At 41.7% G+C, this 15,321-nt stretch overlaps 1 protein-coding gene across 6 annotated transcripts in view; it reads right to left on the bottom strand.

Annotated features, from left to right (window-relative positions):
* Positions 1–15,321, bottom strand: part of SPEN (spen family transcriptional repressor) — a 69,663-nt gene that overhangs the window by 17,863 nt on the left and 36,479 nt on the right. For all 6 annotated transcript variants that reach the window (XM_037380860.1, XM_037380861.1, XM_037380863.1 and 3 more), the window contains 4 exons: positions 4,939–5,099; positions 3,517–3,717; positions 2,494–2,645; positions 52–177 (listed from right to left, as the gene is read on the bottom strand). In XM_037380860.1, coding sequence (XP_037236757.1) covers positions 52–177; positions 2,494–2,645; positions 3,517–3,717; positions 4,939–5,099 — 640 coding nt within the window. The remainder of the gene's footprint in view (positions 1–51; positions 178–2,493; positions 2,646–3,516; positions 3,718–4,938; positions 5,100–15,321) is intronic.

Here is a 15,321-nt window from a genome sequence, read left to right as displayed (position 1 = left end):
TAAATGAAAGTAACAAGGAGAAGGATACAGTCCACAGGAGGATTTCTTTACCTTGAGCCGGTTATTTCCAAGATATTCCCCATCCATTTTCTTAATTGCTTTACACACACTTGCAATATCACAGTACTGCAGGAATGCATACTGAGGAACACCGTTCACTTTCTTAATGTCGATATCCTGGGGAAAACCACAAAATAACAATCGACAGTCAGCAACAGGCCAAAAAAAGCATTCAACAGTGTCATAATTACATCTAAGTGGACTTTTTTTTTAAGACACACATGGCACAGCAAACACTCTTTAGTTAGTATTTTCTTCAGAGAGAGGATTTGAACAATATTAGACAGTTAACTTCACTGTTCTGCTGTATCTCATTCAAAACCAAATCCTTACTGATGCAGGGAAAGCTCTTCATAATGCCAATTTAAAATTCAACCCCGCAGAAGTTAAGCCTGACCTGATCAATGAACAGTATCTTTAGTTTCTTAGTATTATGTCAAGAAGAGAGAACTCAGAATCAGAGAAATACAGATTCATTTTCGTTCGCAAAGGCTCAAGAGGAAACAACCTGCTCCAATCCTCATTTCTGAGCCAAGAGGCAAGCAGGGTTTCTTTTCCAAATAAACATGATCCATCCTGTTCCTAGAGACAGAAAGTGAGGCTGGACTCACCTCTTGAACTTGGCACTGACATGGCACCATAAGGCAAAAAAGATCCTCAACTTCTACTGCTGCTGGTATTTGATCCCAAGCCACCACAGACCGATTCAAAGTAAGTGCAGTCACGAGACAGCTAAGTCTAATAAAGGCCGATTTTAATCGATTTTAAAAACCCAGCAAGCTTGGAGTTGATATTTAGTTAACATTCAAGCTCAGCACTAGCACTGGCAAATGTACGAAAAGCCTCTGAACAAACTCATGATTATGATTCATTCTGAGCTGAAAATAGAAGGTGGAGTGTTTCGTTTTATTTGTTTAAATAGCACAAGCTTCCTTTGTGAGCTACATGCCAATGCCAGCACACGCATTTAAGCACAAACGTTCCAACATCCAGGACAGACTAATTTCATGGTTAATAAATTTAGGGACAAGGCAGCAGTTTGATACGGTCTCACCCAAGAGCTCTTTATCTGGGAAAACAGAAGTAAACACGGAGATTTACACAACTATTAGACTTCTATAGCCCTGGCCTAATGATTTAAGTGGAATACTAATAGAGGACTACATTTCCAGTGTCTGAAGTAGCACAATTGCAACTGTGGCAAATTATACTTGACCACTCACTCTGGGCAAGCAATTCCTTCTGACAGGCAAATAAAATATCATTATTTGCTCATTACCCATCAGAAAGGTTATAAAGCTGGTCCCTGCTGCACCTGAGCTTGCAAGTTTTCACGGAAACTGTGCAAGGCAGCACTGCTGCCAAATTATGACCCATTAATAATGTTGACAGGACAGCACTATTTCACAGAAAAGCCAATTTATAAGACAGTGCACTACTACGGATAAGCATCTTTATCAGGACAACTCTGCTGGTTTAACATTAGAAAAGGGTTTAAGCTGCAGACACTGTGTGAATTCATAAATCCGTGTTGATGTCATGGATACAGTGGAGGCTGGATGCACAAGAAGTGCCAGACATCATAAAATGTAGATTTTATATTTTTCTACATCACATAAAGAAGCCTCCCCTTCTTTTTTGGGGGAAGTACATACGGGGTCCCTTATATGTGTGACTGATACCTCAATGGTTACAAAAATGTGTCAGAGCAGAATGAATAAGGAACAGCATGTTCCCAAGCAGCCACAGCTACCAGTGAGTACATAAACTACCAGTGCTGAAGTCCAGATCCAATTAATTAAACTGACTGTGGATAGTTTACTTTTCTGTAAAATGTCTCTTAAATGCAACATCGATATGACTTGATAGAAAGTGGGATGAGGAGAGGAGAGGGGAGTGACTGCTGCTCTATCTCGTTCAGATACGCCTGCTCAGCTGAAAACCCAAATCCCACATGTGTCATCACTAATCCATCTGCTCTGCGCCTCTTCTGCCCTATTGTCAGGGCACAGACTGTGATAGCTGATAGCTACTTCCACACGCAGCAGCTAAACCCTTTGTTTCACAAATCAACAGGAAACTTAGACTTTCATCGAGTTGTACTGATTCATCATGAAAATAACACCAGGCACATTTACATCTCAACTATCTAGTTAGGCTTTTCTGCCAACGCTCCGAGCTCACAGAAGACATTTCTTGTAAACGCTCCTAAGACTTGTTTCTACTGCTAAGTTATTCCCTCAACACACGTGTGCAAAGATTTCATGCAAAGAAAAGCTTTCAGGTATATTCCAGCAAGATGGATGACTCAGATTATTATAAGAAGACTGAATTATCTGTCATCGACACTATGATTACTGCAGCTTGCAGCACTTTACGGGTCTATACAGAAAGAGGCAATGACACCCTACATAGCACAGAGAATTCACATACCACTATTCCACCGAAGCGCTGAAAGATGTTGCGAAGGTCATGGTAGGTGGTTGTTTTCTCCAGGTTGCCAATGAAGAGAGTTCTTGTGGCTTTTGGGTGAAACTCATCTATCCTTTCATCCAAAGGACGAAATTCATTCTCACTTTCTGTTTCTAGAAGCAAAAGAGAGGAAGAAACTCGTAATGGACGGAGGTGTTTTTCACCAAGTTCAGTTCACATTGGTTGGTTTGTTCAAGTCTACTTCCTGATGAGAAGATATGATCTGAACAAGAGCAACCAATGTCTTTGACAAAAATACACAGTACTACACTTGTGAATTGTTATTTATGCGCAATGTTGAGATCTCTGCATCACACCACTGGGTGACTGCAGAGGAATTTGAGCATCCTCAGGTGAAAGATAGCTGTATTCTCCAACCACTTCTCTAGAAATTTACTCTTTGAAGAACTATTAATGCTCAGATGCCTGAATTCAAATAAGGCTTCATGGTACTTGGGGAACAGCACACGGAAGAAGTTTGTTTTCAGAAATCAATTTTTAAACAAGCAGTTGAAGTACAGACTGAAAGCTTAACCACGTGCTCAATGCTATAGTGTTCACTGGTCAGTCATTCAGGCTATGCTGCCTTAGCCTCAAAAATGCAGCCATCGTTAGCTGTTTTAATTAAAAGCAGAGAAAACAAGCTGTGAGGACTCAGTGCTATGCTTATACCACCCACTGGCTTCTGCTCCACTGAGACATGGAAGATGAAATTGTTTCTTCCAGCAGCCGGCAGATCCCACCGTCTGAGAGGATGGCAGGTTTCCTTCTCTGAGGTTAAAGACTGAACTCTCTCCCTGTTTGACCTAAGAACATCCACTCTCCTTTCTCTGGAATTTATTCTGATATCTCCCCCAGGTTCTTTAAAATATGTTTCTGCAGAAAGGCAGTTTTAACATCTCGTATTTCTATGCTGCCTCTTTACAACAGCCCGTGAATGTGCCCAGAGCAGTCAGGTGCCCTGTGCAGAGACATGGACCTTACCTGGTCCTATCCAGGCTGTGACTTCAATCTGCATGCCAAAGAAAAGTTTTCCTTTTGAGGCATTTAGTGCTTTTTCTTGGTCCTCCTGCTGTCGGAAGAACACCAGTCCATACCGTTCCTCAGAAGCCCCATGAATCTGCACTGACGTCACCTTTCCGTACTTCTTGAATTCATGGAACAGTCCATCTTTAAGGCTTGTGTCTAAAGAAACACATAAACATTAGTATCATAAAAATGTATTTTTTACCAACGTAGTAGCACCATAAGAGACATGAAGAAATCTAATCTTTGTTCCGAATTGTGCCTTCACCCCGTTTAATCTGAATCTCAGTGTTCACAGAAGTGCCTTTTTAACTGAGGGTGTTAGTTTTGCCAATGTCAAAAGCTTCTGGCTGATCTTTCTCTTTGCCTTGATTTTTAAACCCAAGAAACCACACACATAAGGCTTGCTTTACATCACTAAAGCTGTCAGTGTATAGTTATTACTTCTAAGAGACATCCAATTCAACATGAAGAAGAAATAAACAGTGTTACTTCATTAATAATCCCACACAGATACTACGTAGAGCCGTTTCCCGAAGCTGGGATGAGGCACTGGAATAGAGATCAGTTATACAGCACTCGGTTCTGTCAATTCAGAAAGACAACTAGGCAGATTCATCAGATTTTGCAAAATCTGACTCACAATCACATAATCTGCCCGGGAGTTATGTGGAGTTATTTCCCTCAGCGTCGCGTCACTTCAAGGAGTGTTACAGAAATAAAATCTACAAAAAGAACATTGTGAGGTACCCTGCTCACAAAGTTCATACATATTATTTTCATTCAGCCAGTACTTTGTATCCATGGATTGTGTTACAACTGTTTTACAAATGATCCCATGCTGCTTTTTTCTGGGGGATCCCTCCTGCATTCAGCACAGGGAACAGGGTGTGATCATGTGCACTCCTCACCAAGTGGTTTCTTGCATTATTTACCATGCAATATCCAATACCATTACAAATATGCTTATGGGTGTTTTACAGCACTCGATGCTGCAACAGAAAACCCTGAAGTTTTTCTATTAAAAAATAAAATGAAGCAGGGTGAGAATAAATGGTCCGAATTTTAAGTGAAAAAATTGAGATGCCTCAGGTTTTTCCCTGGGGAAATCCACATTACTGTTCCAAAGCACCAGCTCCAGTAGCTCTAAGCGCTCAAGCCCAGGGACTCAAGCGAGGGACCTGCAGGATTTCTCACAGATGGTCACTAATTAAGCAATTTTCCCACCGCCACACAAGAACCGAGACAGAAGCAGAGCAAATCCTGTCCTCGGAGGCAGCACATGGCTGCTGCATCAAAGACATGATAAAGGTTATTTAACCAGTCCCTCATGCTTCCTATTCCTTTTCTCCCTTATTTTACTTTCCCAAGTGAATTTACCTGTTGAGCGCACTGGAAGATTTTGAACCTTGATCCCAAAACTTTTCCGGGGTTCATCTTTCTCCAGAGATGGAAGCAGCTGGGACGCAGGTGCTGGGACGGCTGTCGACTGAACTGACCGTGCTGGGGACTCATCGCTTGAGCTGCTGCTGGAGTCACTGCTATAAACAGCATGAAGGAAACGACAGATGAGTGCACGAACACGCAAAGCAACTAGAGGACACAGGTATTTTATTTAAAAAGCAAAATGTCACAGTTTTTTGCTGTCTACAGGCCGTCCTCTCTCCTTCGCCTGATGCAGAAAATCCTGTTTCCGTAACACAGCCCAGTTATACACAGGAATTTAGAGTCATTCTACACATATTCTCCTACAAAGCTTTCAGAGAGTGTCAGGGAAACAGAATATGGGTAAAATGTCAGATAGATCCTGTTACGCACCGTGACAATGGTGGAGATTTAATTAAGTGTAACACAATGTTGTGTGGGAAGACTGGAGAAATACAGAGAGGGCACACAGGTCTGCTGAAGCCTAAAAATCCCCCCCAGCACTCTCATGTACAAAACCGAAATATTATCATGCTCTCAGGTGCCACTGTCAATCCAAGAGTCGACCCTAGAGTTCTCCTTACTGCCTCCTACCCACCTTTTACAAAAAGATCTGTACCTTTGATGATATAAAAATCTCGTGCAACAGAAGCATGGCAAGTTTTTTGGTCAACTGCTTCAGAACAACCTGGGCAGATGCATATGAACCAGCGAACGCTATCTGCAGGCTCAGGCTCAACAGCCAACTTCAGGGAATAAAGAATTCAGAGCCAAGAACATCTTTTATAAACAATAATTATGGCAGAACAGGATTTGCATATTAGATCACAGAGGGAGTCAATCTAGTCCACCGACTCTTGACGGTGCAGATCGTTAGATGCTTCGCAGGAGAGTAAGAAACACAGAGAATAATGTTATTAAAGCTTGCCCAGTGGGGACACGTCATCCTTCTTCAGTGGCTGATTTCTTCCCCGAGGCATGAGGGCTTATAACTTCGCTAAAAATAATTTTGTCTGACATAACCCTGGAGACTTGCATTCTCCATTACACGAGCAGCCTTCTAAAAAATTCTGCTGGAATTTTAACTCGGAGGCTGGAGGGGGGGAGATCTGCCACGTACAAAAATAACCGCGTCAGTTTTAAATTTGCTGCTTTCAACTGAATTTTTACGTTCCTCTCCACATCACATCAGAAAACGATAAGCAAGTTTTTCTTATTCTAAATTATTTCATAGGCTTCTTACATACCTTCTTTACATTAAACTGCTTAACTTTTCCCATTCTTTTCTCAGGGAAACCATTTCAGGCTTCTAATAATTTTCATTATTTGATTTTGTGACTTCTACTACACCCTTTTGCGAATGGATTGTTTATATAATGCCAGGGCAGCAGCGACAGAGTCCTTTTTCTTAAAACATTCCAGAAAACTGTTTTTCTTTCTGAATGCCTTGGTGTAATGAGCACTGTGGCACATTACTAAAAGCCCCTGGGCTCTGTCCCCATTATATTTGGAGGCACAGAAGAGAAGGCAATCTTTGTCCCAAAATGCTTACAATCGAAGGAGGATATAAAAACATGCCAGACCAAAACAAAACAAAAAAGGTCAAAAATGCAGAAGTAGTAATAAACATGAGAACTCTCCTCCCAGTCTCACCCCCTCATTACAACCCTCCCATGCAGTTGACATCGAGCCGCTTCACACATTGGTGCCTTTCCCACACACTCGCCTCCTAACTCCTCCATCCCTGGAGGGGGAAGTTCAGTGTCACTCTGGGACAGCAGATAAAATAAAGCCATGCCAGAAAAGGAGTGAAAATCTCAGTCCTTCCTCCCATCCTCCTCTTCCGAGGCGGCTCTGCTATATGCTGGCCAAGGGGCAGCTGCCCTGCGCCACCCAACCTGTTACCTCAGATACAGCAACATTTCCCCTCCCAATCTACGGTCCCTCGTGCTTCCCAGCTCTGATTTCCTACCACCAAGCTGCCCATTCACAGCCTCATTTTTTCTTCTGAATTTGTAAACCCCCTGCCTTTCTGCCTCACCTGTGTTTGTGCAACCCGTTTTCGTGCCCTATTCATTAATAAACTATTTAATTGCTAGAAGTGAAGCATGCTGCAATTCACTCTTCATCTTTTGCCCACTTACCCGATCCCCTCTGCCTCCTACCTTTCTGCAAACTCTGGCAATGCTGGATCACCTCAAGTCCTCAATAAACTGAAGTTCTTATCTACCGTATTTTGGGAAAAGGAGGACAAACCCAGCCCCACGTGAACAGGCCTTCAGTAGTCTCAGGGGGTTAACATCAGCAATTGCCTGCTACTATGAAATAAATCAGCAAAGAATAGAGAAACTTCTTTTAGTAACAAATATTGTCAGAGAACGTGTGTGGGGAGAATCTGAAAATAATTCCCAAGCTGACAGCAGTACTGCATGGTTTACCATGATCCCCTGGGGAAGGCTAAAATAAGATTTTAGGGCTGCAGCGAGCCTCTGCCCCGTATGCATTTTTACCTTCCCTTCTCATGTCTCGACGGCTCAGTATTATCATCAACCATGTACTTCCTAAAGCATTTTTAATATTCTACTTTGCTAAGATTGTATCTTTTAAGAGGCAGCATTGAATTTCTATTTAAGTGGTGCTTTAAAATGGGACCAGGCTATTTTTAGGTGGTTTTTTAATGAGGATGTTTAAAATATGAAACATACCGTTAAAATCACAGCATTCCACTGGGGGAAAAAAAGAAAGATAAATCTCTGGGTAACACCGTAAGACATCCAAGCGATGAAACAGCAGTCTAACAGGGTGATAAATTCTACAACAAGAGTTTGAATTCCATGCAACTTGATGAAACAAGGATCATGCTGATAATTTCCACTTCCCCAGGGAGTTTTAGGGATAAGTGTCCCTGAGGAAATCAAGACCTTCAGAGACATTCCAGGAAAAAAATTCATTATTTCCTGACTCTGTTTTTAGACAGGAAAAAAAAATGGTAGCAAGGACAATTCCCCTTTCTTTAGGGAAAGCCTCATCACTTTTCCAATTGAAGAAAAGTGGATATAATAATTCAAAAGTCAGTCAAAGGTTTGGGTTTATGTTCTGTGAATAGGAGAATGATGGAAGAGTTAATTATAGCTGCTGTGTCATCCAGTTATAGCACACAGCAGAATCAAAATAAAGTATCTGACAGTGAATTATGTGTAGTCTCAAGCAGAAAAACAGAACTCTCAACTACCCCAGCTTCAAAAAAAATACAAAACTAAAGCATGTAAGCTGCACAAGGATATATGCCCAAGATACTAAAATGAGAATATGGCTTTTCTTTTCCCTACGAGTAATTTTGAAAATGTTGCCAACTCGCAGAAAATAAGTAACTAAAAATTCTTATAGCAAAAGTTAGTTCATGAGGCTTTTAGAAAAACAACGCAGGGAAATTTTAACATGGGAATATAAAAGACAGGTTAAAACAGCAGCTCTGATAACATCCTTCTTGAAAGTATTTCAAGTAATCAATAGGTCTTGGGGCAGGCCAAAAACAGCGTAAAGAAAATGGCTTTGTAGCTTCATTTTGCGCTTCCCCTAACGGTATTAAACCCACGATGATTTTTTCCAGAAGCAGAGCGTGCTCTGGCACACAGCCTTTTCCCAACACGGGAAAACCTGCTCTTCAACATCCATGTAAACTCAGCGGAGCAGAATGCCAGCACGCAGAAAAACTAATCTCCTGAGCTGTCACAACACACGCGTTGCACAGAGAGGGAGCCTGTGCTGGGAATTTGCTTTTTTAAACATCTCGGGCTTACAGCTTCAGTTGCCTCTTCGGTGGTTCACAGACGTTTTCTGGTGATGTATACTCATTTGCGAAAAACTTAAGCATTTAACCAGGAAGGATTTCAGATGCTCTTTTGTTCAGCTTCTAAAATCAGCTGCACTCCAGCTTTTATCATGGCATCATGGCGATGTAGAATAAAGATTTCTGACTGTACTGTCAGCAAAATCAGATGCAAAACCTGAGCAATATAGAGGAGATCATTCTTACTTTAATGAGGAGGCAGACATGAAATCCTTCCCTTATACATGCACTTCACTACAAGTGTAGTTTACAAGCCCTTTTAAAATATTAATCCGCCTTCCATAATTGCCTACAAGTGTATAAAGATGCGTGTGTTCTTAGTCACAGAATTTATCTACTTTCTATTAATCAAGATAAAAATCTATTCATAATCCAGTCTTTAAGTTTCATCCATATGGCCCGAGCCACAAAGGCTTCACCATCTAAGAACCCTGCAATGGGGTTCAGGCCACAAAAAGAAGCCCCAGATACGCCTGGTTTCAGTATGGTGCAGCTAATTTAGCACACAGAATTTTCCTTTTCTCACTTGTAACTGCAAAGGTGACGTTTCAAATCCTAGTGCACGCACCCTATATAACCAGTCCTCATTTCCACTGAAATATCTCATTTTCAAGTAATTGCATTTTGCAGTTCTAGTAACTAACTACACTCCATTTACGTATGAAAAATGAAAGCACTTGAGTGAAGAATACAAAGTGAGCTGTTCTCTTTGTTCTCCAGCAACAGAGAGATAAAAGAGAGGCTCCAAACCAGTCGATGTAACAGGATACCCGCTGCTTTTCGTCAATGGCAGCCGCGCTGAATCAAGGGATCTCACAACCTGCCCTACCCTTGTGCAATTTTAAAATGTGGGACAATTGTCATTTCTGCGAATTGATTTGAGAACAGTGAGTCAGCGGCAAGGCTGGTGACTACCCTTGTTACAGCGAGCAGGAAACACTGCGGCCTTCGTGGAAAATAAAGCAGAAAGCAGCGTGAACATGCGTTCCAGCCACGCACTGCCAAACTTCAGGGTTAAAAAAAAAAAAGGAGGGGCAAAACAAAAACAAGCTCTTGTTGTTGGAGCAAGTTAAAAACCAAGTTACCTAAAATCGGTTTTAACCCCTTTTCATTTTTCAAGGGAGCACATGCCAAATTTCAGCAGGGGAAAAAAGTAAAAATTAAGGGTTTTTTTAACAGCTGCTTTCAAAAAAATGTTTAACCAGAACTGTAAATGATCCAGGATTCCTTTCACAGAAATATGCAGAGCGATTACTTTTTTTCCTGCCAAAATTAACCGAAATCAGGAACTCTGCCTAGATCAGCTATGATTCAATACCCCGTCAAAATAATCTCTAAGTAAAGATTATCTCCTCTAAAGATCTCTTCAGGACAACCTCCTGCAGCACCAGTCCCAGCTGACAGCAGGTTATTCTCATGGCTGATGTCAGCAGCAGATTCCCAAGTCGGGTCAGGAAATCCAAAGTTAATGTACAGTCATCTCCCAACGGAAGCAACAGAAACCCTTTTTTTCTTGTCCTTCCCTTTCCATATACGAGTTAAGCCACCGTAAATGATCTCCATGCAAAAAACCACCAGCTGCAAAAGGCAGCTAGTGACAGTGCTGTATGATCAGCTCTATCCAGAAGACACAAATCCTTGTGATAGTTTATGTCAACAATAGGCTTTGGAAACAAAATGCCAGTTTGATTTCTTGGACATGGGAAAACAGCACCAGAAAACTGGTCAACGTACCCTGAACGCACCAATGTGTTCGGAAAAAAGAATTTTAAAGACCTGATTATTGCCAGCCAACATCCAGCAAAAACTATGATGCTAACTGCTTAGAAACAAAAAACCTTAAAAAATGCATCCTATTCCATTCTAGCTATAGATTAAAGGATCTTTACCCATTAAACACTTTGACTTCTCTTCTCGATGAAAAATGATCTATTGAAGTAATATATGCACAGGTCTATTACAGGCTGCTGTTTCTGTCCTACTACTAAATACTACATGCATCTAGAAAGGTATTTAACCAGAATTTCCCTCATTCTCTACACACGCGCAAGTCAAAAAGCACACATCTAATTACATGTACCACAGCAAGAACAGCAAGTAACCCATTCCCACTGCAACAATCCAGATGGCTGTTCCGCCACATTCAAGGAGGAGTAACCATGATGTAAATTCATGAGGTCCGGGCAGAGGGTTAGCATCTCTTTGTCAGAGCAGATTCCAATGCTGACCTAAATATGCAGGTAGTTGTTTTGTACACATGATGTGTCCTGCATTAATACCAGCCCACACCAGCCTATTTGTAAGGAAAAAAAATAGCATTCCCCACATGTGTGAAAATAAATAGGGTGTGGGGGGTGCGTGTGTTTCCTAGTTAAAAGAAGTTGTTGAACCTGAAGTTAAAGATATCAGAAAACCCAGTCAAGCATCTAAAGTTTGTTTGGATGAAGAGATCAAGAGGTAACAAGTTGTTACCATATTTTGCAGACCACAGATGAGCAGCTGAAGGGGCTCAGCCCACACACAGGTACCACAAAGAGCCTGAACCCTGCTCTTCCATTTCATAACAAAGCTTTACATTTTCAGTAAGTATACAAGCAGACTGGCTGCTCAGCGTGAAAAGGTGGAGAAAGCAAGCCAGGGAGCAGAGAGCTACACCTAGTACTTTCTCAGTGTAATTACCCTGTGCCCATCACCCCAGCCTCCAGTACCTTTGGAGCTCATAGTGAAAAGCACGCCGGGATGCAATTGCGTGACATTCTTGGCACCCTTTCAAGCCACCAAGAACTTGCCACCCAAGGAACTTTGGTTTGTACATGTCACACACTGAAGTATTTAACAACACACAACTATGATAAAACAATCTACGGGGGGAGGGGATAAATACCTACTGCACAGAAGCAGAAAACAGTCACAAAAAGCACACAACAAGTAAAGTATTTACTGCTCTGAAGAAAGATCATTAAATAATGCAGACAAATGAAATTAAGACATCCTCTTTCCCTTAACTTTTTCTGTCTTACCACACCCAGAAAGGAGACTTAAAGAATCTCCTGCTGGGCTGGAATCCTAAAATTGAAAAAAATGAAATTAAATGATGTTTAAAGGCCATGGGAAAGCAACACAACCATGGTAACTTTCAGCTGGCCAAATAACACAGGCTGCTTGCAGTATTTTTTTCAGTTTTTGACCAGTAAGTTTTTGAGAGACAGTCTCCAGATACTAATTACCATATATCTAACACAAGTCAAGCGACTGGCTTATTAATATCACATTTTAATTTCTATGACAGGCCACACTAATATATTTACTGTAGTCATTTTATCATGGTGACACCTGATCTCTGATGAGAAAAAGCAGGCTGAAATGAATCATGGAAAAGATGAAGACATTGCTCACAAGGACGGAGGACTACTCCCACCCCCACAGCCACTGTTCCCCTCGAGCCCCATGCTCTAGGAGTTTCAGGACAGCCATGGGCTCCTTTTAGTTCTTCCCTGCAACTGAATAATCCATTCCAATTGCTAAAAATCTGTTTGTATTAATCCTGTCTGGCTCATGGAGACTGTGCCCAACTCACAGCCAGCGTTACCAGCTCACTCCTTGACCTATGTCCCTCTCTCCTTACGCTCAAGCTTCGTACAAGCCAAGAATAAAAAAACCTAACCTGGGGAAAAAAAAAAAAAAAAAAGTCTCTGTTACAAACACATGAGCCTATCTCCATAGCAAACAGTCGACTCAGCAACCGCAATAGCTTACTACTGCTGGGAAGACGCTACTTAAGCCTTCTGCTCCCCGCGCTGGCTGTTAACTCAGCCGTGGATGGGTTTGGTGTTGAACCTGGGAGCAGCTGGAGTTGCCCGCCTGCCCAGTTGCACAGCCTTTCTGAACCATGGATGCTCTCAGGGAACAGTGGGACTGCTCACGCTCACAAATGAAACTCTGGGAAGCCGGAGGAAATGCTTTCTCAGCAAACGGCCACGGTGACGGAGCTCAGTGCTGGGAAAGATTAAAGTCATCGAGGCCTTGAGGGTGAAGTACAAAGCCAGCTCTTTGGTACAGCTTTCCCACAATTAAACTTCCACCGATGCAAAGAGGGAAGAAAGAGGGTGGGTGTGAGAATGTGCAAGCCCAAAGTGTCTCTATTTTTCAACATCACCTTCATCAAGGGAAGCCCTGGCTCAAAAACCAGCCCTTGTGAGAAGTCCCACAGCAGCCACCCCAAATTCCCACCTCCTCTGAGCACACCAGGCTTCAGCCAAATGATTGCAAGTGCCGCTGGGACTTGCTTGCAGAAGAGTTGCTGCTCAAGCTGCCGGCACCGGTAAGCCTGCTATCGTCCAGGCTTTGAAAAGAAAACAGTGAGGCAAAGTTCACTGCTATGGCAGAGGAACGGCTCGTTCAGTCTCGAAGAAAAATTGCTTTTGACCCTTTGGCCAAAATTAGCGTAATACTGTTAAAGTAAACAGTTTTTGCCAGCTATCTGCAGATGATCTAAATTAATATTTTGCAACTATCACCTCAGAGCATATGAAACCTTTTTTAAAAAAAAAAAAGACAGTTCAAGACTTATGGGAGGTAGGTATGTCTTAACATCCCTGCATTGCAGATGGAAAAACAAGGTAAGAAGAGGCCAAGGGCTTTGCCCAAGGTCATTCAATGAATCACCAAGGGAGCAGGCTGAGGAACTTGATCTCCTGGCTTGCAGGAGGCCAAATCTTTTCAAAATACCAAGAAAGCAACATTTAAAGGCAGTTTCCTAATCAACAACTGCACTGCTGTCAGAAGGGGATTACTATGCATCTTCAAAAAAAAAAACAAACAACCAAACACCACAAACACACACAAAAACCCACCAAACAAACAGGCAAAACTCTACTCCAAGTACATCTATAAGCCAGCAGAGTGAAATGTCATTTCAAATGGAACCACTATCATGTCCAAGTGCAGGATCACAGAATCATAGCATCATTTAGGTAGGAAAAGACCTTTGAAATCATCAAGTCCAACCATTAACCAAGCACTGCCAAGCCCACCACTAAACCCTGTCATTAAGCTCCACGTCTTTTTTAATTTCATTTAATTTTTAAACACCTCCAGGGATTGCACCACCTCCCTGGGCAGCCTGTTCCAATACTTGACCACTCTTTCAAGTGAAGACATTTTTCCTAGTAACTAATTTAAACCTCTCCTGGTGCAACTTGCGGTGCAACAGCTCTCATCTGTCTGCCATCTGGCCTCACACGTGCCCCATCGACTCCACCCTCGGCCGTTCCTTACCTTCTGCTCCCCAGGGGCTGCTCTCCCCGCCTGCGTGGGCGGCAAGCCCTCGACCCTGTGCTCTGCCCTGCCAAAAGGCGGGTGAGATCATCGCCTCCCTCTTCACAGGACTGTTTTTTAGCATTACACAAAATGCCATTTGTTGAAATTCCTAATGCAGAGCGGTTTTGAGATGGTGCATCCTTTCTTATAAACAAATAGAATTGTTCTTCGGATGGGAGTTGTGATGAAAGGCACGCCAAGATACACAGCTGATAAACAATGCCTCTTAAGTAAAACTGGGAACATGAAAGCTTAATATAGAAATTCCATTTATGGCAGATAGTGCTGTGGAAGTTTAGAACTTCTAAAAATGGGCAGCATTGTCCAAAGAGTGAAATCTGGAAAAAAACAGAGTGACCTTAGCTCTCCATCAGAAGTACATTTATTAAGGGTGGTTTTCAAACAGAATTTCTATTGCCTTACATCTTCTACAGCCTTTTAAAGAAATGCCAAAGAGACGAAGGGAAGAATAATTTTGGAGGCTTTTTTTTTAATACTCTTATTTAGACCAACTACAGCAACTGGAAGATGCACATGAGCACTCCGTAAAACCGGAACGGTAGCTGTTATTCTTACGCAAAGGATGACTTAAAATGGAAGGCCTGGGAGGAAGGAAGAAAAAAAAAAAAGTAATTTCTGTGATCTCAGGCAGCATATATTATAAAAGAGAAGACATTTGATGAGTTGTATGCTAAGGATTAATTTGCCATTTAAAAATGCAGAGAACAGATGGAACTCTTGGCTAGGACTATATTTGGGAATTACTTCATTTTCTGCCCACATGCAAGTAAAAATAAAACTAAAAGTAGAACTTTTTGTGAAAATTCACATGGGTAGCAAACACAAGTCACAAAAATAAAATAAAAGAGACAATCTTTGTATGAAACAGGTAAAGCGCCACAGTCTCATGAATGTACGTCATGTTGGTGGGGAAAGCGGGTCTTTACATTTCTCAAGTAACCATATACAGAAATACTAGCCTCAGAAATTAAAAAAAAAAAAAAAAAAAAAAAAAAAAAACACAAAACCCAAAACCAAAAAAAATCCCAAACAACAAATAAAAAAAAGTAAAACACAACAAACCAGTATCATATGAGAGAGCAGTCTCGAGTTTATCTCAACTTCTGATAAAGCGCCCTATTTTGTAATTTCACTTCAGCAGTATTTGT

Source organism: Falco rusticolus, chromosome 3, assembly GCF_015220075.1.
Source record: "Falco rusticolus isolate bFalRus1 chromosome 3, bFalRus1.pri, whole genome shotgun sequence".
NCBI lineage: Eukaryota > Metazoa > Chordata > Aves > Falconiformes > Falconidae > Falco > Falco rusticolus.
Note: the sequence above shows the minus strand (reverse complement) of the source record. Positions and strands in the feature narration are given on the sequence as shown.